Below are 25,846 nucleotides of genomic sequence, written 5' to 3' on the forward strand. Positions count from 1 at the left end.
AATGAGAGTGCACCGAGCCATCAAATCTCTTTGAATTTGGATGAAGAACGAAATTTGCCTACCTTGCCAACCACTTGTGAGTTCTATGATCAAGAACACCCGAGAAACCGTACCACCCTGTTGCTTTACTACAATAATGAGGAGGCCGAACCAAATATTGCCGAAACAATGCTCACTACTCCTCAAGATGATTTTGCACATTCATTGCCGAATCCAACACCCCCAATGCAAGCCGAAACAGTGTTCAACGTTCAATCCTTACGGGAAGAGATTGTTGGAGATGTCAAGGTAATTCTTCAAGAGTCTACAGGAGGATTAAACACCAAGATGGATGCAATAGACAACAAGCTTGATGGCTATCACAAAGAGATGGTGGACCGTGCTTTGCAATTGTTTAATAGGCAAGGCCTATTGCAAAATGAGATTGATACGGCAAAGGAAGAATTGAAGAATGAAGTGATGAAGTTGTTTGTCGAAATGGGAAAGCTTGGGTCCGAAACAACCTCAAGGCTCAAGCTATTGGAGTAACAAATGAAGGGACTTCTACAACAATCCCACATTAACATGGACCTTCTTGAAGGTGTTCATGATAAGCAAAATTCTTCATCGGAAAGTTTTCAAAAGTTCGTGAATGCTGCCGAAAAGGGGGAAGGATTGACAATTCATTTTGTACCACAAGCGTATGCATATGCATCATCACAACCGAGAGCTCCACGACCAAGAGGAGGACCATTGGTGGAACTTGTTCGACCGTCAGCAACACCTAGAAGCCGAGGGAGCATGATAGATTATCTTAGAGGTACTTGCCCTAGCTCAAGCTCAAGCCCTCATGATGTGTTGCCACCCACGCCAAATGCACCAATGCCGAAGCCTATTGCTACAAGGATGCAAAAATTGCAAGAGCTTCAAACCGAGTTCGGACATCGGAGTGAACAAATGAGCGATGGTCGTACATTCGATGAGTGCATCTTTTGGCACAAAGCAGGCGTATTGAAAGGAGACAATATAAGAGAAGCTTATGGCAACTACATCATTGGACAAGTGACTGCCCCGTACCAAAACAAGAGCTACGACAATGACTTCAAGAAGCTACGGGCGTACATCAATGAAAAATTAAGGGGGAGGTAAAAATTGTTTGACACATCTCATAATTTTTTGGTGTATAAGTTATTTGGCTAGCACATTATGATATTTTGGTACGATATTGCTAAGCTAAAATGGGTTAAATATGCATGACAAAATTTGGTACCATACTTATATAGTGTGTCATAGCTATTTTATTTTATTTATGTTTAGTATGTTATAAGATTTTAATTTGGACCTAGAATTAATTTGTAACACGTATAAAATGAGAATATAAAATTTAGGGGGAAGAAAAATTCAAGCTAAAAAGAAAAATGCAAACCCCACGATCAAAGTCTCATGTATACGTTTAGGATTGTCCAATGTTAAAATCTCTAAGTCTCAATTTTTTTTAAACCCGTCAATTGGCTAGTCAAAATAAAAGCAATTAAAAAGAAATTATTTTTCAAAATTGACAAAGCCAAAATGACTAGGGTATAAGTTCCGGCATCATCAAAAAGGGGGAAATTGTTAGGAATAAATTGTAAATTTTGATGAGCCGAATGTATTTTTGAAAAATCAAGTAGTCCCCATTTTTGTTCTATTTGAGTCAGTTTGAGTCTAAAGAGTATGGTGCACCCACATCATGCAACCCATGTACAAGTCTGGAAGATCATAATTTATTTGAAGAAGTTAAGCGGGATTATAGCTTAACAAAATTATGATGCAGATAAGTCATTAAGAACCATGCTAGAGGAGTTTGATAATACACGTGTGAGTTATGCCAAATGATCCTTAGTTTGAATCTCAAGTGAAGCATTTTTACCTTGCTTGGGAGACTAGCTAAACCGTATTGGAGACTAGCTGAGAGACTAGCTAACTTGGGAGACTAACCTACTTGGAGACTAACCAAGGTGAATGCACAAGTCTCACAAGAGCCATGCACCAGATGAAGAAACACACCTACCATGGTGGACCAAGCATAAAATCGAAATAGAGCATCTCACCATGAACAACAATGAAGCTTTTACAGAAGGTTCCAGTATATTATTCTACAAGAATCATGAAGGAGAAAATAAATAACTGATATATTTTCATCTGAACATCAACTTTTTACGGTGGAACCGGAGACGCTCGAAGGAGGTTGATTCACGGAGAAATTGTTTCATACTCAAGCAAGAATCAGCAGAAAAATTATCTGATCAACTTGACATGTCAGAGCATTTATGAAGGACAAGAAAAATCAAGCTTGTCGCGCCGAACTTATTCAAATTTTGGAGGCTACAAAATTCAAGACACGGCAACGGGCAAAATATTCAAATCATCTGACAAAAGGAGAAAAGACTTCTACTTAATATTTCAGATCAAGTTGACAATATTATTTGATCAACAACAATTCAAAATGGACGATCGAGATCGAAAGTTGATCAACGGGCAAATAGTTTTCATTGGCTATAAATTGCCCAAGCAAACTTGAAGAAAAACATGAATTCTACAACGAAGAATATCCAATCAATCATCAAATGATATATTGAGCTATACGATAGAATTCAAGTCTGAGTGAGAGAAAAATTTTATCTCTTTGTAATATTCTCTACTGAGTGTAGAAAGAGGGCGGAGCAACTAGAGAGAGTGAAAAAACCCTGGTTGAGTGTAGCTTTGTGCGTAGCACTCGATATAAAGGGCAGAGTAACAAGGGGAGCTTGTGAAAACCCTGTGAGAGCGTAGCTTTGTGCGTAGTTCTCGTGGTGTAGGAGTACAGCTTGGTGCGAAGTACTCGGGAAGGCGGAGTAACAAGAAGAGCTTGCGAAAAACCTTGGTGGAGTGTAGCTTTGTGCGAAGCACTCGGAGAAGTGTCGGTGGACACTTATTCACTATTGTATCTGGGGGATAGAAGAATAGTGAATTTCCTCATTGTAGTGAAAGGAGAAGAGTGGACTAGGAGGATTACACCACCTCTGAACCACTATAAATCTCTCTCTCTCTATTTACTTAATGCTCATATATTTTGTGCATGCTTATTCTAACTACGAACTAACCCAATTACGATTTATCGCATATCTTTATTTGTCTGGGTTTGATAGTTCCCACGTTTGCATGCAAGCCAAATTTTACGTACATCATTCTTGAACCATAATAAGTGTTTCTAACGTGTTGCATGTTTAGAATCTCTCTTTGAGCACCGCACTATTAAGCATAACACTTTTCCGCTATGTATTCTGCTGTGCACTCTAAGTTGTTTATCTTGTTGATGCTTGTTACTTAGAGTTGAAATTACCAAAGTGTTATTTGTCTTGTGTATTTTGAAGAAAGTTTGAAAAGTTAGATAAGTCTATTCACCCCCCCACCCCTCTTGACTTCTCGCCACCCTTTCGGTTCCCAACTTAGTGTAATACCATTCCTATTGTAATCAATCTATACTGTATATAATACTCCCTCCGTCCCATTTTATCTGTCTTACTTTCCTTTTTTGTCTGTCCCAAAATATTGTCTACTTTCCAAAAATAAACATCAATATTTAATTATTTTCCAATTTTGCCCTTTCAGATTTTATCACACTTGGTACCTAATATCAACAGGTGTCCATCCTGTCATCCACTCAATATTTTAATTAGACATAGTCCACAGCTGTCATCCACTATATCAAAACTAGTAAACATTTCATTTTAATGAAACAAGCTGAATCCCATATCTTCACCGCTCTCTTCTTTTGGTTCTTCTTCCTTTTCTTTAGTAGCCGGAGAAGCAGCTGTGGGGTAGCACCATCGGCAGTGGGAGCTGCAACAATGCCGCCACCAGCGCCCACGTTAAGATCATGATAAGATCCTAGAAATTCCTCTTTCTCACCGTGCTTTGCGAAGAGATTGAGCTAGTATGACTCCATGGAAACATTGGCCTCCTTCACTAGTGTAGCAGTCTTCACCATCTCTCAAATAGACGTTGCCATCCCAATCTCCGATCAATTTCATCAAGTTTAAGATTTCTATAACTCCATCTATTTCTTAACACCACTAGTTTTTGTCTTTTTTTTTTCCCTAAATCTTTTTAAGTATTAAGTTCATTTATTTTGGTATAATTACTAGTGTATAAAGAACTAAAAGAAGAATGAAAGATACAGAAGGTATATGGGATTTGTTGGAGAAAGATGAAGAAATGGGTTTGTTGAAGAAAGATGAATAAATGTATAGATGAGAAGAAGAATGACGAAGAAATGCATTGTAGCAAAATTGTCAGTAAGGGCAAAAGAGGAAAGGGAGTGAGCTCTGTTTAACCTTCTTAAAATCCGTGCCAAAAGTAAATCAGACATACATTACGGGACTGAGGGAGTAACAAAATCCTGAAATTTTAACTTCCCGCCCAATTCTTAAAAAATCTCTCTTCCTAATAAAATATATTGATTTCTGCTTTCCCAATCTTACAATAATTCTGCTTTAAAATTATATTCTAATATTATAAAATAATAGTGTAATACAATTCCTATTGTAATCAATCAATCTATACTATATATAATAACAAAATCCTGAAATTTTAACTTCCCGCCCAATTCTTAAAAATCTCTCTTCCTAATAAAATATATTGATTTCTACTTTCCCATTCGTACAATAATTCAGCGTTAAAATTCTATTCTAATACTATAAAATAATAGTGTAATACAGTTCCTATTGTAATCAATCAATCTATACTATATTTAATAACAAAATCCTGAAATTTTAACTTCCCGCCCAATTCTTAAAAAATCTCTCTTCCTAATAAAATAATAGTGATTTCTGCTTTCCCATTCTTACAATAATTGTGCTTTAAAATAATATTCTAATATTATAAAATAATAGTGTAATACCATTCCTATTGTAATCAATCAATCTATATTATATTTAATAACAAAATCCTGAAATTTTAACTTCCCGCCCAATTCTTAAAAAATCTCTCTTTCTAATAAAATATATTGATTTCTGTTTTCCCATTCTTACAATAATTCTGCTTTAAACTTATATTCTAATATTATAAAATAATAGTGTAATACAATTCCTATTGTAATCAATCAATCTATACTATGTATAATAACAAAATCCTGAAATTTTAACTTCCCGCCCAATTCTAAAAAATCTCTCTTCCTAATAAAATATATTGTCTTCTACTTTCCCATTCGTACCATAATTCTGCGTTAAAATTATATTCTAATATTATAAAATAATAGTGTAATACAGTTCCTATTGTAATCAATCAATCTATACTATATATAATAACAAAATCCTGAAATTTTAACTTCCCGCCAAATTCCTAAAAAATCTGTCTTCCAAATAAAATATATTGATTTCTACTTTTCCTTTCGTACAATAATTCTGCGTTAAAATTCTATTCTAATATTATAAAATAACAAAGAGTTGCAATGGGGCAACAATGTAATTCCCCATCTATAATCAGTTATGAAGTGTAATCGTCCTTTTATTCGTATTTAGCTGGAATGTAAACAGCAGCGTTGATAGGTTGCTTCCTATTCAGCTCATCAATGAGACCCTCTGTTCATTCCCTCGCATAGCCTTCATCATCCATCTCTGATATGGTATCAGAGCATGGACGCCACTCCTACGCCGCCGCCGTCTCCGGCACAAACGACGCCACCATCTCCGGCACAAGCGACGTCAACCAAACTACGCAAGCCGACCCTCCAATCTCAGAATCACCGGCTAGCACTGTTCCAGGAACGATTTTGCAGAGGAATCAAGTCAATCAACAGAGAAGTCTCAATGTAGAGGAGTTGGAGAATCCGCTCATCCTAGGCATCAACGACAACCCGTCAGCTGTGCTGGTTAGTCCACCACTGGTAGGGAGTTCCAACTACGGAACTTGGTGCGTTAGCATGCGTATTGCCTTAGAGATTAAAAATAAGTGGAGTTTGATCGATGGAAGCATCACGTCGCTTAGCAGAGAGCATCCGCAGTATTTGGCATGGAGACGCTGCAACCTGTTGGTTTGTTCGTGGCTATTCAAAGCGGTGCACCCTTCGATCGCACAAAGTTTAATGCATCTTGACAAAGGCAGAGAAATTTGGGAGGATCTACGGAGAAGATTCTCGCACTGTGACGCTCAGCGAATCTCCATTCTACAAAATGAGATATACAATATGAAACAAGGTCTAATGTCTGTGAGTGATTATTACACCAAGAGCAGAACATTATGGGAAGAGATGAACACGTTGAGGCCACTTCCCATTTGCAAATGCAATCCAAGGTGTGCGTGTGACTTAGTGGATGAAATCCGAAAAGAAAGAGATGTAGATCAGGTAATCAGATTTTTGCAGGGGCTGAATGATGATTATAATAGTCTGAAATCTAATATTCTCGTTTTGGATCCCCTACCTGAGGTATATAAAGTCTATGTTATGGCAGAGAAACTGGAAAGACAAATCAGTCTGACCATCTTAAATTTAGGGAATCTGGATCCTAATCTATCTAATGCAGTGCAAAGCAATGAAAGTTTCGCAGGTGAAGGAGCTGTTACAGCAGCTCTGAATGCTTACAATGGCAGAAGAAATAATGTAGCAAGGCCAAAATGCACCTTCTGTGGCATGGTGGGTCACACTGTGGACAAATGCTATAAAAAACATGGTTACCCCCCGGGGTGGGTACCTGGCTATAAATCAAAAGGGAAACAAGTTAATGCAGCAATTGCCAATGACGTTGGAGACTTAGGCATCACAACAGATCAACTGTAGAAGATAGCTTCTATCCTCCAGATGCAGAAAGGACAAACATCATCAATTCCTAACTCCAGTACTAGTGCAGCGGTCTCACTAGTAGCAAATTTTGATGAAGTTCAACCCACTGACAAAGGTATAACTCATGTTAATTCCCTAGCCTTATGTCCATCCACTTGGATTATTGATTCGGGAGCTACAAACCACATTGTATGCTCCCTTGACTCCCTTGTTAATCATCACAAAGCCAGTGGAGCTACTGTGAACTTACCTACTGGCCAGCATGTTAATGTTGAAAAAATAGGAGATGCTAAGCTGAGCAACAATTTGTGCTTAAGGGACGCTTTGCATATTCCCACATTCAAATTCAACATCATCTCCGTGAGTAAATTAATCCAAGACTCTTCCTATAAACTGACATTTGTGGTTGGACAGTGTTTGATTCAGAAGGATGGTATGATGGCTGGTATAGCTAGACATGAAGGGGGATTATACGTGCTTCAAGAGTCAGCAGAAATATCAGAAAAGAAATTTGTTATGCAGTGTAATAGTGCAGAGATTTGGCACCAAAGATTGGGGCACTTCCCAATTAATAAGTTGCACTTGTTTTCTAATATTACTTTAGATAAAAACAAAGTCTTGTTTTGTGATGTGTGTCATTTGGCTAAACAGAAGCGTTCTCCGTTCCCTTTGAGTATTAGCACTTATCATGCATGCTTTGATCTTATCCACGTTGATATTTGGGGACCTTTCCCAGTCTGTTCTCTTGAAGGACAGCGATATTTTCTCACCATTGTGGATGATTATTCAAGGTTTACCTGGTTGCATTTAATGAAAACCAAGTCCGAGACAAGGCGATTCATTCGTAAGTTTCATGCTTATGTTCTTACACAGTTTGGTGTTATGATCAGGGTGATTCGCAGCGACAACGGACATGAATTTAACATGGAAGAATTTTTTTCAGAAAAGGGCATTGTCCACCAACGATCGTGTGTTAACACACCACAACAAAATGCGATAGTGGAGCGAAAACACCAACATATACTTAATGTTGCTAGATCCCTCAAGTTTCAAGCTAATCTCCCATTGCAGTTTTGGGGGCATTGCGTTATGCACGCCACATTCCTTATAAATAGGATGCCGTCTCCAGTAATTAAATGGACCAGTCCATATCACAAATTATACAAGAAGGCGCCAAACGTGGAATATCTCAAGGTGTTTGGTTGCCTCTGCTTCGCTGCTACCTTGCCTCTAAATAGACACAAAATGGCCACGAGAGGAAAGAAATGTGTTTTTATTGGCATACCAGCCGGTACGAAGGGCTATTTGCTATATGACCTCAAGGATGGCTCAATTTTTATCTCTAGAGATGTGATATTCTATGAGAAACAATTTCCCATGTCTAAGCAAGAAGTAATGCAACAAGCACAGAGGTCACAATCTGAGCCCTCACTACCTGTGATCCCTATAACCACCAATATGGAATTTGAACCAGATCATCAAAATGTTCCTAGTCCCAGCCAGTCACCCTTTGACATGCAATCTTCAACTACTAATAATCAACAATCTCAGATCCATATAGATGAAGAACAGGACCAACCACAAGAAGCTATGCATGAAATTCAGACTGACATAATGTCCCTTGCCCAGCCTAGAAGATCTAATAGAATTCGACATGCCCCAACCAGATTACAGGACTATCACTGTGATGCAATTATGGGTGGAAATACATCTCCTCATTGCTTATCCAAAGTCATCTCATATGAAAAACTTGCACAGTCACACATGATGTTCTCAATGGGTGTTACTTCTGTTGATGAGCCAAAAACATACAATCAAGCTGTGCAGCAAGATTGTTGGAAAGAGGCAATGGCAGCCGAGATCAAAGCTTTACAAGACAACAACACATGGAAAGTCGTTGATTTACCACCCGGGAAAATACCTATTGGATGCAAATGGGTGTACAAGGTAAAGCGGATGGATCCATAGAACGGTACAAAGCCAGGTTGGTTGCCAAAGGTTTCACCCAACAACTAGGAATTGATTATATTGAAACCTTTTCACCGGTGGCAAGGCTCACTACTATTCGAATCTTCCTAGCCATGGCTGCATATCGTGGATGGCACATACACCAACTTGATATTAACAACGCTTTTTTACATGGCAGCCTAAATGAAGAAGTTTATATGACCATCCCACTTGGTTTTCAAGCTGAGAAACCGAGACAAGTTTGCAGACTCCTTCGCTCAATGTACGGTTTGAAACAAGCTAGCCGACAGTGGAATACACGATTGAGTGATGCCTTAATGAGCAAAGGGTTTGAACAGTCAAAATCGGATCCATCATTGTTCATTAAAGGTTAGGGTACGCAGTTTATTGCCACATTAATATATGTTGATGACATTCTGGTAACAAGTTCTAATCTGGCTTTGATTCAAGAACTTAAGTGCTTTCTTGACACTACTTTTAAAATCAAGGATCTAGGAAGCTTGGGGTATTTCTTAGGCATTGAAGCTCATATCAGTAATGATGGGTTAAACTTGTATCAAAGAAAGTATGCTCTAGACATATTGAATGAAGAAGGATTCCTTTCTTGTAAGCCAGCGAGCACTCCCATGGTTCCTGGCCATCAATTGCAGAAAGAGGGAGGTACTTTGCTTCAGGACTCCAGCAGCTATAGACGACTGGTTGGGCGTCTCCTATATCTCACCGCTACAAGGCCGGATATCACATATGCGGTACAACAACTGAGTCAATTCGTGGATACACCCACAAATGAGCACCTAGTCGCAGCACACCGTGTTCTAAGATACATAAAGAAAGCTCCCGGTCAAGGGATATTCTACCCCAGGAATGGCGCAATGCAGTTGAACGTATTCTCCGATTCTGATTGGGCATCATGTCCGGAGACACGTAGATCAGTGACTGGCTTCTGCATTTTTCTTGGTACTGCTCCCGTTTCGTGGAGAACGAAGAAACAAGCCACTGTTTCTCGTTCGTCCTCCGAGGCTGAATATCGGGCTCTTGCCGCAACCGTCTGTGAGGTCCAGTGGATTATTACATTGCTTCATGATTTACAGATTGAGATGATTAGGCCTGCTGCCATCTTCTGTGATAATAAATCGGCAATCGCCATCGGAGAGAATCACGTATTCCACGAACGAACAAAGCATATCGAAATCGATTGTCATATCGTTCGCGAGAAAGTCAGTCAAGGATTAGTCAAGCTCCTCTCCGTCTCATCATGTGGCCAAGTTGCTGACGGGTTCACCAAAGCTCTCCCCACCTCTCTTTTTCAGCTCTTCCTCTCTAAGCTGGGCACTCAGGATCTTCATGCGCCAACTTACGGGGGGGTGGGGGGGGGGGGTAACAAAGAGTAGCAATGGGGCAACAATGTAATTCCCCATCTATAATCAGTTATGAAGTGTAATCGTCCTTTTATTTGTATTTAGCTAGAATGTAAACAGAAGCGTTGATAGGTTGCTTCCTATTCAGCTCATCAATGAGACCCTCTGTTCATTCCCTCGCATAGCCTTCATCATCTATCTCCGATATAAAATAATAGTGTAATACAGTTCCTATTGTAATCAATCAATCTATACTATATGTAATAACAAAATCCTAAAATTTTAACTTTCCGCCCAATTCCTAAAAAATCTCTCTTCCTAATAAAATATATTGATTTCTACTTACTCATTCGTACAATAATTCTGCATCAAAATTCTATTCTAATATTATCAAATAATAGTGTAATACCATTCCTATGGTAATCAATCAATCTATTCTATAAATAATAACAAACTCCAAAAATTTTAACTTCTCGCCCAATTCTTAAAAAATATCTCTTCCTAATAAAATAATTTGATTTGAATTTTCACTTTGTACAATAACTCTGCGTTAATTTTTTTTTTATTTTATAAAACAATAGTCTAATACAATTCCTATTGTAATCAATCAATCTAAACTATATATAATAACCAAATCCTGAAATTTTAACTTTTCGCCCAATTCCTAAAAAATCTCTCTTCCTAATCAAATATATTGATTTCTACATTCCCATTAGTACAATAATTCTGCGTTAAATTTCTATTTTAATATTATAAAATAATACTGTAATACAATTCATATTGTAATCAATCAATCTATACTATATATATAATAACAAAATCCTGAAATTTTAACTTCCCGCCCAATTCCTAAAAAATCTCTCTTTTCCTAATAAAATATATTGATTTCTACATCCCATTCGTACAATAATTCTGCATTAAAATTCTATTTTAATATTATAAAATAATAGTGTAATACAATTCCTCTTGTAATCAATCAATCTATACTATATATAATAACAAAATCCTGAAATTTTAAATTTAATTTCCGCTCAATTCTTATAAAATCTCTCTTCCTAATAAAATATATTGATTTCTTCTTTCCCATTCGTATAATAATTCTGCGTTAAAATTCTATTCTAATATTATAAAATAATAGTGTAATACAGTTCCAATTGTAATGAATCAAGCTATACTATATATAATTAAAAAATCCTGAAATTTTAAATTCTCGCCGAATTTCTAAAAAATCTGTCTTCCTAATGCAATATATTGATTTCTACTTTCCCATTCGTACAATAATTCTTCGTTAAAATTCTATTATAATATTATAAAATAATTGTGTAATACAATTCCAATTGTAATCAATCAATATATACTATATATAATAACAAAATCCTGAAATTTTAACTTTTCGCCCAATTCCTAAAAAATATCTCTTTCTAATAAAATACATTGATTTCTACTTTCCCATTCGTACCATAACTCTGCGTTAAAATTTTGTTTTAATATTATAAAATAATCGTTTAATACAATTTATATTGTTATCAATCAATCTATACTATATATAATAACAAAATCCTGAAATTTTAACTTTCCGCCCAATTCCTATAAAATCTCTCTTCCTAATAAAATATATTGATTTCTATTTCCCATTCATACAATAATTCTGCATTAAAATTCTATTCTAATATTATAAAATAGTAGTGTCATATCATTCCTATTGTAATCAATTAATCTAATCTATATATAATAACAAACTCCTAAAATTTAAACTTCCCGACTAATTCCTAAAAAATATCTCTTCCTAATAAAATATATTGATTTCAACTTTCCCATTCGTACAATAATTGTGAGTTAAAATTCTATTCTAATATTATAAAACAATAGTGTAATACAATTACTATTGTAATCAATCAATCAATACTATATTTAATAACAAAATCCTGAAATTTTAACTTTCCACCCAATTCTTAAAAAATCTCTTTTTCTAATAAAATATATTGATTTCTGATTTCCCATTCTTACAATAATTTTGCTTTAAAATTCTATTCTAATATTATAAAATAATAGTGTAATACAATTCCTATTGTAATCAATCAATCTATACTATATATAATAAAAAAATCCTGAAATTTTAACTTCCCGCCCAATTCTAAAAAATCTCTCTTCATAATAAAATATATTGATTTCTACATTCCCTTTGGAACAATAATTCTGCGTTAAAATTCTATTCTAATATTATAAAATAATAGTGTAATACAGTTCCTATTGTAATCAATCAATCTATACTATATATTTAATAACAAAATCCTGAAATTTTAACTTCCCGTTGAAATCCTAAAAAATCTGTCTTCCTAATAAAATATATTGATTTCTACTTTCCCATAAGTACAATAATTCTTCGTTAAAATTCTATTATAATATTATAAAATAATAGTGTAATACAATTCCTATTGTAATCAATCAATCTATCTATCTATACTATATATAATAACAAAATCCTGAAATTTTAACTTTCCCCCCAATTCCTAAAAAATATCTCTTCCCAATAAAATATATTGATTTATACTTTTCCATACATACAATAACTCTGCGTTAAAATTCTATTTTAATATTATAAAATAATAGTGTAATACAATTCCTATTGTAATCAATCAATGTATACTATATATAATAACCAAATCCTGAAATCCTGAAATCCTAATAAAATATATTGATTTCTATATTCCCCTTCGTAAAATAATTCTGCGTTAAAATTCTATTTTTATATTATAAAATAATACTGTAATACAATTCCTATTGTAATTACAATTCCTATTGTAATCAATCAATCTATCTATACTATATATATATTAACAAAATCCTGAAATTTTAACTTCCCGCCCAATTCCTAAAAAATTTCTCTTCCTATTAAAATATATTGATTTCTACTTTCTCATTCGTACAATAATTCAGCGTTAAAATTCTATTCGAATATTATAAAATAATAGTGTAATACAATTCCTATTGTAATCAACCAATCTAAACTATATATAATAACAAAATTCTAAAATTTTTATTTCCCGCCCAATTCCTAAAAAATCTCTCTTCCTAATAAAATATATTGATTTCTAATTTTTAATTCGTACAATAATTCTGCGTTAAAATTCTATTCTAATATTATAAAATAATAGTGTAATACAGTTCCTATTGTAATCAATCAACCTATATCTATACTATATACAATAACAAAATCCTCAAATTTTAACTTCCCGCCGAATTCCTAAAAAATATGTCTTCATAATAAAATATATTGATTTCTACTTTTCCATTCGTACAATAATTCTTCGTTAAAATTCTATTCTAATATTATAAAATAATAGTGTACTACAATTCCTTTTGTAATCGATCAATCTATACTATACATAATAACAAAATCCTGAAATTTTAACTTTTCGCCCAATTCCTAAAAAATCTCTCTCTTCCTAATAAAATATATTGATTTCTATTTTCCTATTCGTACAATAATTCTGCATTAAAATTCTATTCTAATATTTTAAAATAATAGTGTAATTCAATTCCTCTTGTAATCATTCAATCTAAACTATATAGAATAACAAAATTCTGAAATTTTAACTTTAATTTCCGCCCAATTCTTAAAAAATCTCTCTTCCTAATAAAATATATTGATGTCTACTTTCCCATTCGTATAATAATTCTGCATTAAAATTCTATTCTAATATTATTAAATAAAAGTGTAATACAGTTCCAATTGTAATCAATCAATCTATACCATATATAATTACAAAATCCTAAAATTTTAAATTCCCGCCGAATTTCTAAAAAATCTGTTTTCCTAATAAAATACATTGATTTCTACTTTCCCATTAGTACAATAATTCTTCGTTAAAATTCTATTCTAATATTATAAATAATTGTGTAATACAATTCCAATTGTAATCAATCAATCTATACTATATATAAAAACAAAGTCCTGAAATTTTAACTCTTCGCCCAATTCCTAAAAAATATCTCTTCCTAATAAAATACATTGATTTCTACTTTCCCATTCGTACAATAACTCCGAGCTAAAATTCTGTTTTAATATTATAAAGTAATCGTTTAAAAAATTTATATTGTAATCAATCAATCTGTACTCTATACTATATATAATAACAAAATCCTGAAATATTAACTTCCCGCTCAATTCCTAAAAAATCTCTCTTCCTAATAAAATATATTGATTTCTACTTTCCCATTCATACAATAATTCTGCATTAAAATTCTATTAAAATATTAAAATAGTAGTGTAATACCATTCCTATTGTAATCAATTAATCTATTCTATATATAATAACAAACTCCTAAAATTTAAACTTTCCAACCAATTCCTAAAAAAATCTCTTCCTAATAAAATATATTGATTTCTACTTTTCCATTCGTACAATAATTCTGCGTTAAAAATCTATTTTAATATTATAAAACAATAGTGTAATACAATTACTATTGTAATCAATCAATCAATACTATATTTAATAACAAAATCCTGAAATTTTAACTTTCCGCCCAATTCTTAAAAAAATCTCTTTTTTTAATAAAATAATAGTGTAATATAATTCCTATTGTAATGAACCAATCTAAACTATATATAATAAAAAAATCCTGAAATTTTTATTTCACGCCCAATTCCTAAAAAATCTCTCTTCCTAATAAAATATATTGATTTCTAATTTTCAATTCGTACAATAATTATGCGTTAAAATTCTATTCTAATATTATAAAAAAATAGTATAATACAGTTCCTATTGTAATCAATCGATCTATATCTATACTATATAGAATAACAAAATCCTGAAATTTTAACTTCCCGCCGAATTCCTAAAAAATCTGTCTTCATAATAAAATATATTGATTTCTACTTTTCCATTCGTACAATAATTCATCATTAAAATTCTATTCTAATATTATAAAATAATAGTGTAATACAATTCCTATTATAATCAATCCATCTATACTATATATAATAACAAAATCCTAAAATGTTAACTTTTCGCCCAATTCCTAAAAAATATCTCTTCCTAATAAAATACTTTGATTTGTACTTTCACATTCGTACAATCACTCTGCGTTAAATTTTTTTTTAAAATTTTATAAAATAATAGTGTAATACAATTCCTATTGTAATCAATCAATCTATACTATATATAATAACCAAATTCTGAAATTTTAACTTTCCGCCCAATTCCTAAAAAATTTCTCTTCCTTATCAAATATATTGATTTCTACATTCCCATTTCTACAATAATTCTGCGTTAAATTTCTATTTTAATATTATAAAATAATACTGTAATACAATTCATATTGTAATCATTCAATCTATACTATATATATAATAACAAAATCCTGAAATTTTAACTTCTAGCCCAATTCCTAAAAAATCTCACTTCCTAATAAAATATATCAATTTCTATTTTCCCATTCATACAATAATTCTGCATTAAAATTCTATTCTAATATAATAAAATAATAGTATAATACAATTACTCTTGTAATCAATCAATCTATACTATATATATTAAAAAAATCCTGAAATTTTAACTTCTCGCCGAATTCAAAAACATCTCTTTTTCTAATAAAATATATTGATTTCTGCTTTCCCATTCTTACATTAATTATGCGTTAAAATTCTATTCTAATATTATAAAATAGTAGTATAATACAATTCCTATTGTAATCAATCAATGTATACTATATACAATAACTAAATCCTGAAATTTAAACTTCTCGCCCAATTCATAAAAAATCTCTTTTCCTAGTAAAATATATTGATTTCTATATTCCCCTTTGTAAAATAATTCTGCATTAAAATTCTATATTTATAGTATAAAATAAAATTGTAATACAATTCCTATTGTAATTACAATTCCAATTGTAATCAATCAATATATCTATCTATACTATATATAATAACAAAATCCTAAAATTTTAACTTCCCGCCGAATTCCTAAAAAATCTCTCTTCAGAATAAAATATATTGATTTCTACTTTCTCATTCGTACAATAATTCTACGTTAAAATTCTTTTCTAATATTATAAAATAATAGAGTAATACAATTCCTATTGTAATCAACCAATCTAAACTATATATAAAAACAAATTCCTGAAATTTTTATTTCCCGCCCAATTCCTAAAAAATCTCTCTTCCTAATAAAATATATTGATTTCTACTTTTCAATTCATACAATAATTCTGCGTTAAAATTCAATTCTAATATTATAAAATAATAGTGTAATACAGTTCCTATTGTAATCAATCAATCTACATCTATATATATAATAACAAAATTCTGAAATTTTAACTTCCAGCCCAATTCCGAAAAAATCTCTATCTTTCTAATAAAATATATTCATTTCTACTTTCTCATTCGTACAATAATTCTGCATTAAAATTCTATTCTAATATTATAAAATAATAGTGTAATACATTTTCTCTTGTAATCAATCAATCTATACTATATATAATAACAAAATCCTGAAATTTTAACTTTAATTTCCGCCCAATTACCTAAAAAATTTCACTTCCTAATAAAATATATTGATTTCTACGTTCTCATTCGTACAATAATTCTGTGTTAAAATTCTATTCAAATATTATAATATAATAGTGTAATACAGTTCCAATTGTAATCAATCAATCTACACTATATATAATTAGAAAATCCTGAAATTTTAAATTTCCGTCGAATTTCTAAAATATCTGTCTTCCTAATAAAATATATTGATTTCTACTTTCCCATTCGAACAATAATTATGCGTTAAAATTCTATTCTAATATTATAAAATAATAGTGTAATACAGTTCCTATTGTAATCAATCAATCTACACTATATATAATAACAAAATCCAGAAGTTTTAACTGTCCGCCGAATTCCTAAAAAATCTGTCTTCCTTATAAAATATATTGATTTCTACTTTCCCATAAGTACAATAATTCTTCGTTAAAATTCTATTCTAATATTATAAAATAATAGTGTAATACAATTCAATTGTAATCAATCAATCTATACTATATTTAATAACAAAATCCTGAAATTTTAACTTTCCCCCAATTCCTAAAAAATATCTCTTCCCAATAAAATATATTGACTTCTACTTTCCAATTCGTACAATAACTCTGCGTTAAAATTCTATTTTAATATTATAAAATAATAGTGTAATACAATTCCTATTGTAATCAATCAATGTATACTATATATAATAACCAAATCCTGAAATTTTAACTTCTCGCCCAATTCATAAAAAATCTCTTTTCCTAATAAAATATATTGATTTCTATATTCCCCTTCGTAAAATAATTCTGCGTTAAAATTCGATTTTTATATTATAAAATAATACTGTGATACAATTCCTATTGTAATTACAATTCCTATTGTAATCAATCAATCTATCTATACTATATATATAATAACAAAATCCTGAAATTTTAACTTCCCGCCCAATTCCTAAAAAATCTCTCTTCCTATTAAAATATATTGATTTCTACTTTCTGATTCGTACAATAATTCTGCATTAAAATTCTATTCGAATATTATAAGATATTAGTGTAATACAATTCCTATTGTAATTAACCAATCTAAACTATATATAATAACAAAATTCTAAAATTTTTATTTCCCGCCCAATTCCTAAAAAATCTCTCTTCCTAATAAAATATATTGATTTATACTTTTCAATTCGTACAATAATTCTGCGTTAAAATTCTATTCTAATATTATAAAATAATAGTGTAATACAATTCCTATTGTAATCAATCAATCTATATCTATATATATAATAACAAAATCGTGAAATTTTAACTTCCAGCCCAATTCCGAAAAAATCTCTCTCTTTCTAATAAAATATATTCATTTCTACTTTCCCATTCGTACAATAATTCTGCATTAAAATTCTATTCTAATATTATAAAATAATAGTGTAATACATTTTCTCTTGTAATCAATCAATCTATACTATATATAATAACAAAATCCTGAAATTTTAACTTTAATTTCCGCCCAATTCCTAAAAATTTCACTTCCTAATAAAATATATTGATTTCTACGTTCTCATTTGTACAATAATTCTGTGTTAAAATTCTATTCAAATATTATAATATAATAGTGTAATACAGTTCCAATTGTAATCAATCAATCTACACTATATATAATTAAAAAAATCCTGAAATTTTAAATTTCCGTCGAATTTTTAAAATATCTATCTTCCTAATAAAATATATTGATTTCTACTTTCCCATTCGAACAATAATTATGCGTTAAAATTCTATTCTAATATTATAAAATAATAGTGTAATACAGTTCCTATTGTAATCAATCAATCTACACTATATATAATAATAAAATCCAGAAGTTTTAACTGCCCGCCGAATTCCTAAAAAATCTGTATTCCTTATAAAATATATTGATTTCTATTTTCCCATAAGTACAATAATTCTTCGTTAAAATTCTATTCTAATATTATAAAATAATAGTGTAATACAATTCAATTGTAATCAATCAATCTATACTATATATAATAACAAAATCCTGAAATTTTAACTTTCCCCCCAATTCCTAAAAAATATCTCTTCCCAATAAAATATATTGACTTCTACTTTCCAATTCGTACAATAACTCTGCGTTAAAATTCTATTTTAATATTATAAAATAATAGTGTAATACAATTCCTATTGTAATCAATCAATGTATACTATATATAATAACCAAATCCTGAAATTTTAACTTCTCGCCCAATTCATAAAAAATCTCTTTTCCTAATAAAATATATTGATTTCTATATTCTCCTTCGTAAAATAATTCTGCGTTAAAATTCTATTTTTAAATTATAAAATAATACTGTGATACAATTCCTATTGTAATTACAATTCCTATTGTAATCAATCAATCTATCTATACTATATATATAATAACAAAATCCTGAAATTTTGACTTCCCGCCCAATTCCTAAAAAATCTCTCTTCCTATTAAAATATATTGATTTCTACTTTCTGATTCGTACAATAATTCTGCGTTAAAATTCTATTCGAATATTATAAAATAATAGTGTAATACAATTCCTATTGTAATTAACCAATCTAATCTATATATAATAACAAAATTCTAAAATTTTTAATTCCCGCCCAATTCCTAAAAAATCTCTCTTCCTAATAAAATATATTGATTTATACTTTTCAATTCGTACAATAATTCTGCGTTAAAATTCTATTCTAATATTATAAAATAATAGTGTAATACTGTTCCTATTGTAATCAATCAATCTATATCTATATATATAATAACAAAATCGTGAAATTTTAACTTCCAGCCCAATTCCGAAAAAATCTCTCTCTTTCTAATAAAATATATTCATGGCTACTTTCCCATTCGTACAATAATTCTGCATTAAAATTCTATTCTAATATTATAAAATAATAGTGTAATACATTTTCTCTTCTAATCAATCAATCTATACTATATATAATAACAAAATCCTAAAATTTTAACTTTAATTTCCGCCCAATTCCTAAAAAATTTCACATCCTAATAAAATATATTGATTTCTACGTTCTCATTCGTACAATAATTCTGTGTTAAAATTCTATTCAAATATTATAATATAATAGTGTAATACAGTTCCAATTGTAATCAATCAATCTACACTATATATAATTACAAAATCCTGAAATTTTAAATTTCCGTCAAATTTTTAAAATATCTGTCTTCCTAATAAAATATATTGATTTCTACTTTCCCATTCGAACAATAATTATGCGTTAAAATTCTATTCTAATATTATAAAATAATAGTGTAATACAGTTCCTATTGTAATCAATCAATCTACACTATATATAATAACAAAATCCAGAAGTTTTAACTGCCCGCCGAATTCCTAAAAAATATGTCTTCCTTATAAAATATATTGATTTCTACTTTCCCATAAGTACAATAATTCTTCGTTAAAATTCTATTCTAATATTATAAAATAATAGAGTAATACAATTCAATTGTAATCAATCAATCTACACTATATATAATAACAAAATCCTGAAATTTTAACTTTCCCCCCAATTCCTAAAAAATATCTCTTCCCAATAAAATATATTGACTTCTACTTTCCAATTCGTACAATAACTCTGCGTTAAAATTCTATTTTAATATTATAAAATAATAGTGTAATACAATTCCTATTGTAATCAATCAATGTATACTATATATAATAACCAAATCCTGAAATTTTAACTTCTCGCCCAATTCATAAAAAATCTCTTTTCCTAATAAAATATATTGATTTCTATATTCTCCTTCGTAAAATAATTCTGCGTTAAAATTCTATTTTTAAATTATAAAATAATACTGTGATACAATTCCTATTGTAATTACAATTCCTATTGTAATCAATCAATCTATCTATCTATCTATACTATATATATAATAACAAAATCCTGAAATTTTAACTTCCCGCCCAATTCCTAAAAAATCTCTCTTCCTATTAAAATATATTGATTTCTACTTTCTGATTCGTACAATAATTCTGCGTTAAAATTCTATTCGAATATTATAAAATAATAGTGTAATACAATTCCTATTGTAATTAACCAATCTAAACTATATATAATAACAAAATTCTAAAATTTTTAATTCCCGCCCAATTCCTAAAAAATCTCTCTTCCTAATAAAATATATTGATTTATACTTTTCAATTCGTACAATAATTCTGCGTTAAAATTCTATTCTAATATTATAAAATAATAGTGTAATACTGTTCCTATTGTAATCAATCAATCTATATCTATATATATAATAACAAAATCGTGAAATTTTAACTTCCAGCCCAATTCCGAAAAAATCTCTCTCTTTCTAATAAAATATATTCATTTCTACTTTCCCATTCGTACAATAATTCTGCATTAAAATTCTATTCTAATATTATAAAATAATAGTGTAATACATTTTCTCTTCTAATCAATCAATCTATACTATATATAATAACAAAATCCTGAAATTTTAACTTTAATTTCCGCCCAATTCCTAAAAAATTTCACTACCTAATAAAATATATTGATTTCTACGTTCTCATTTGTACAATAATTCTGTGTTAAAATTCTATTCAAATATTATAATTTAATAGTGTAATACAGTTCCAATTGTAATCAATCAATCTACACTATATATAATTACAAAATCCTGAAATTTTAAATTTCCGTCAAATTTTTAAAATATCTGTCTTCCTAATAAAATATATTGATTTCTACTTTCCCATTCGAACAATAATTATGCGTTAAAATTCTATTCAAATATTATAAAATAATAGTGTAATACAGTTCCTATTGTAATCAATCAATCTACACTATATATAATAACAAAATCCAGAAGTTTTAACTGCCCGCCGAATTCTTAAAAATTCTCTCTTCCTAATAAAATATATTGATTTCCACTTTCACATTCGTATAATAATTATGCGTTAAAATTCTATTCTAATATTATAAAATAATAGTGTAATACAGTTCCAATTGTAATCAATCAATCTATACTATATATAATTACAAATTCCTGAAATTTTAAATTCCCGCCGAATTTCTAAAAAATCTGTCTTCCTAATAAAATATATTGATGTCTACTTTCCCATTCGTACAATAATTCTTCGTTAAAATTCTATTTTAATATTATAATATAATAGTGTAATACAATTCCAATTGTAATCAATCAATCTATACTATATATAATAACAAAATCCTGAAATTTTTACTTTTCCCCCAATTCCAAAAAAATATCTCTTCCTAATAAAATACATTGATTTCTACTTTCCATTCGTACAATAACTCTGCGTTAAAAGTCTGTTTTAATATTATAAAATAATCGTTTAATACAATTTATATTGTAATCAATCAATCTATACTATATATAATAACAAAATCCTGGAATTTTAACTTCCCGTCCAATTCCTAAAAAATCTCTATTCCTAATAAAATATATTGATTTCAACTTTCACATTCATACAATAATTCTGCATTAAAATTCTATTCTAATATTATAAAATAGTTGTGTAATACCATTCCTATTGTAATCAATTAATCTATTCTATATATAATAACAAACTCCTAAAATTTAAACTTTCCGACTAATTCCTAAAAAATATCTATTCCTAATAAAATATATTGCTTTCTACTTTCCCATTCGTACAATAATTCTGCGTTAAAATTCTATTCTAATATTATAAAACAATAGTGTAATACAATTACTATTGTAATCAATAAATCTATACTATGTATAATAACAAAATCCTGATATTTTAACTTTTCGCCCAATTCCTTAAAAATATCTCTTCCTAATAAAATACATTGATTTCTACTTTCCCATTCGTACAATAACTCTGCGTTAAAATTCTATTTTAATATTATAAAATAGTTGTTTAATACAGTTTATATTGTAATCAATCAATCTATACTATATATAATAACAAAATCCTAAAATTTTAACTACCCGCCCAATTCCTAAAAAATCTCTCATCCTAATCATATATATTGATTTCTACATTCTCATTCGTACAATAATTATGCGTTAAATTTCTATTTTAATATTATAAAATAATACTTTAATACAATTCCTATTGCAGTACATCAATCTATATTACATATATAATAACAAAATCCTGAAATTATAACTTTCCGTCCAATTCCTAAAAAATATTTCATCCTAATAAAATATATTGATTTCTACTTTCCAAACGTACAATAACTCTGCGTTAAAATTCAATTTCAATATTATAAAATAATAGTTTAACACAATTCCTATTGTAATCAATCAATCTATCTATACAATATATAATAACAAAATCATGAAATTTTAACTTCCCGCCCAATTCCTAAAAAATCTCTCTTCCTAATAAAATATATTGATTTCTACATTCCCACCCGTACAATAATTATGCGTTAAATTTCTATTTTAATATTATAAAATAATACTGTAATACAATTCCTATTGTAATCAATCAATCAATTGTATATATAATAACAAAATCCAGAAATTTCAACTTCCCGCTCAATTCCTAAAAAATCTCTATTCCTAATAAAATATATTGATTTCTACTTTCCATTCATACAATAATTATGCGTTAAAATTCTATTCTAATATTATTAATTAATAGTGTAATACAATTCATATTGTAATCAATCAATCTATACTATATATAATAACAAAATCCTGAAATTTTAACTTCCTGCCACATTCCTAAAAAATCTCTCTTCCTAATAAATATATTGATTTCTACTTTTCCATTCGTACAATAATTCTGCGCTAAAATTCTATTCTAATATTATAAAACAATAGTGTAATACAATTACTATTGTAATCAATAAATCTATACTATATATAATTACAAAATCCTGAAATTTTAAATTCCCGCCGAATTTCTAAAAAATCTGTCTTCCTAATAGAATATATTAATATCTACTTTTCCATTCGTACAATAAATCTTCGTTAAAATTCTATTCTATTATTATAAAATAATAGTGTAATACAATTCCAATTGTAATCAATCAATCTATACCATATATAATAACAAAATTCTGAAATTTTAACTTTTCGCCTAATTCCTTAAAAATATCTCTTCCTAATAAAATACATTGATTTCTACTTTCCCATTCGTACAATAACTCTGCGTTAAAATTCAATTTTAATATTATAAAATAATCGTTTAATACAATGTATATTGTAATCAATCAATCTATACTACATATAATAACAAAATCCTGAAATTTTAACTTCCCGCCCAATTCCTAAAAAATCTCTCATCCTAATCATATATATTGATTTCTAAATTCCCATTCGTACAATAATTATGCGTTAAATTTTTATTTTAATATTATAAAATAATACTGTAATACAATTCCTATTGTAATACATCAATCTATACTACATATATAATAACAAAGTCCTGAAATTATAACTTTCCGTCCAATTCCGAAAAAATATTTCTTCCTAATAAAATATATTGATTTCTACTTTCCATACGTACAATAACTCCGCGTTGAAATTCAATTTTAATATTATAAAATAATAGCTTAATACAATTCCTATTGTAATCAATCAATCTATCTCTACTATATATAACAACAAAATCCTGAAATTTTAACTTTCCGCCCAATTCCTAAAAATTCTCTCTTCCTAATAAAATATATTGATTTCTACATTCCCATCCGTACAATAATTATGCGTTAAATTTCTATTTTAATATTATAAAATAATAATGTAATACAATTCCTATTGTAATCAATCAATCTATTGTATATATAATAAAAAATTCCTGAAATTTTAACTTCCCGCCCAATTCCTAAAAAATCTCATCCTTCCTAATAAAATATATTGATTTCTACTTTCCCATTCGTACAATAATTCTGCGTTAAAATTCTATTCTAATATTATTATATAATAGTGTAATGCAATTCAAATTGTAATCAATCAATCTATACTATTTATAATTACAAAATCCTGAAATATTAACTTCCCGCCGAATTTCTAAAAAATTTCTCTTCCTAATAAAATATATTGATTTCTACTTTCCCATTCGTACAATAATTCTGTGTTAAAATTCTATTCTAATATTATAAAATAATAGTGTAATACAGTTCCTATTGAAATCAATCAATCTATACTATATATAATAACAAAATCCTGAAATTTTAACTTTTCGCCCAATTTCTAAAATATATCTCTTCCTAATAAAATACATTGATTTTTACTTTCCCATACGTACAATAACTCTGCATTAAAATTCTACTTTAATTTTATAAAATAATAGTGTAATACAATTCCTATTGTAATCAATCAATCTGTACTACATATATAATAACAAAATCCTGAAATTATAACTTTCCGTCCAATTCCTAGAAAATATTTCTTCCTAATATAATATATTAATTTCTAATTTCCCATTCGTAAAATAACTCCGCGTTAAAATTCAATTTTAATATTATAAAATAATCGTTTAATACAATTTATATTGTAATCAATCAATCTATACTAAATATAATAACAAATTTCTGAAATTTAAAATTCCGGACCAATTCCTAAAAAATCTCTCTTCCTAATCAAATATATTGATTTCTACATTCCCATTCGTACAATAATTATGCGTTAAATTTCAATTTTAAAATTATAAAATAATACTGTAATACAATTCATATTGTAATCAATCAATCTATCTATTCTATATATAATAACAAAATCCTGAAATTTTAACTTCCCGCACAATTCCAAAAAAATATCACCCTTCCTAATAAAATAAAATAATAGTGTAATACTATTCCTCTTTTAATCAATCAATCTATACTATATATAATAACAAAATCATAAAATTTTAACTTTCCGCCCAATTCCATAAAATTTTAACTTTCCCGCCCAATTCCTAAAAAATCTCTCTTCCTAATAAAATATATTGATTTCTACTTTTTCAATCGTACAATAATTCTTCGTTTAAATTCTATTCTAATATTATAAAATAATAGTGTAATACAGTTCCTATTGTAATCAATCAATCTATCTATACTCTATATAATAACAAAATCCTGAAATTTTAACTTTCCGCCGAATTTCTAAAAAATCTATCTTCCTAATCAAATATATTGATTTCCACTTTCCCATTTGTACAATAATTCTTCGTTAAAATTCTATTTTAATATTATTAAATAATAGTGTAATACAATTCCTATTGTAATCAATCAATCTATACTATATATAATAACAAAATCC

The 25,846-nt window shown here is 29.0% G+C and overlaps 2 protein-coding genes across 2 annotated transcripts; both read left to right on the forward strand.

Moving 5' to 3' along the window:
- Positions 1 to 5,620: 5,620 nt before the first annotated feature.
- On the forward strand, positions 5,621 to 6,775 carry LOC109184333. The gene has a single exon (XM_019334329.1). The coding sequence runs from the start codon at positions 5,621 to 5,623 to the stop codon at positions 6,773 to 6,775; it is 1,155 nt and encodes a 384-aa protein (XP_019189874.1).
- A 2,084-nt stretch (positions 6,776 to 8,859) lies between these two features.
- LOC109184335 (uncharacterized mitochondrial protein AtMg00810-like) lies at positions 8,860 to 10,137 on the forward strand. Its single transcript, XM_019334330.1, has 2 exons — positions 8,860 to 9,115; positions 9,197 to 10,137. The coding sequence occupies exons 1-2, from the start codon at positions 8,860 to 8,862 to the stop codon at positions 10,135 to 10,137; spliced, it is 1,197 nt and encodes a 398-aa protein (XP_019189875.1).
- The last annotated feature ends 15,709 nt before the right edge of the window (positions 10,138 to 25,846 follow it).

Source organism: Ipomoea nil, unplaced genomic scaffold (assembly GCF_001879475.1).
Source record: "Ipomoea nil cultivar Tokyo-kokei standard unplaced genomic scaffold, Asagao_1.1 scaffold1259, whole genome shotgun sequence".
In the NCBI taxonomy this organism is placed as follows: domain Eukaryota; kingdom Viridiplantae; phylum Streptophyta; class Magnoliopsida; order Solanales; family Convolvulaceae; genus Ipomoea; species Ipomoea nil.

What these genes read in the sequence shown, in the direction of transcription:
- LOC109184333 (XM_019334329.1), top strand. Translation starts at nt 5,621, where the DNA reads ATGGTATCAGAGCATGGACGCCACTCCTACGCCGCCGCCGTCTCCGGC.
- LOC109184335 (XM_019334330.1), top strand. Translation starts at nt 8,860, where the DNA reads ATGGCTGCATATCGTGGATGGCACATACACCAACTTGATATTAACAAC. An exon ending in TCCATCATTGTTCATTAAAG is followed by an intron (nt 9,116 to 9,196) that starts GTTAGGGTACGC and finishes CTTTGATTCAAG; the next exon opens with AACTTAAGTGCTTTCTTGAC.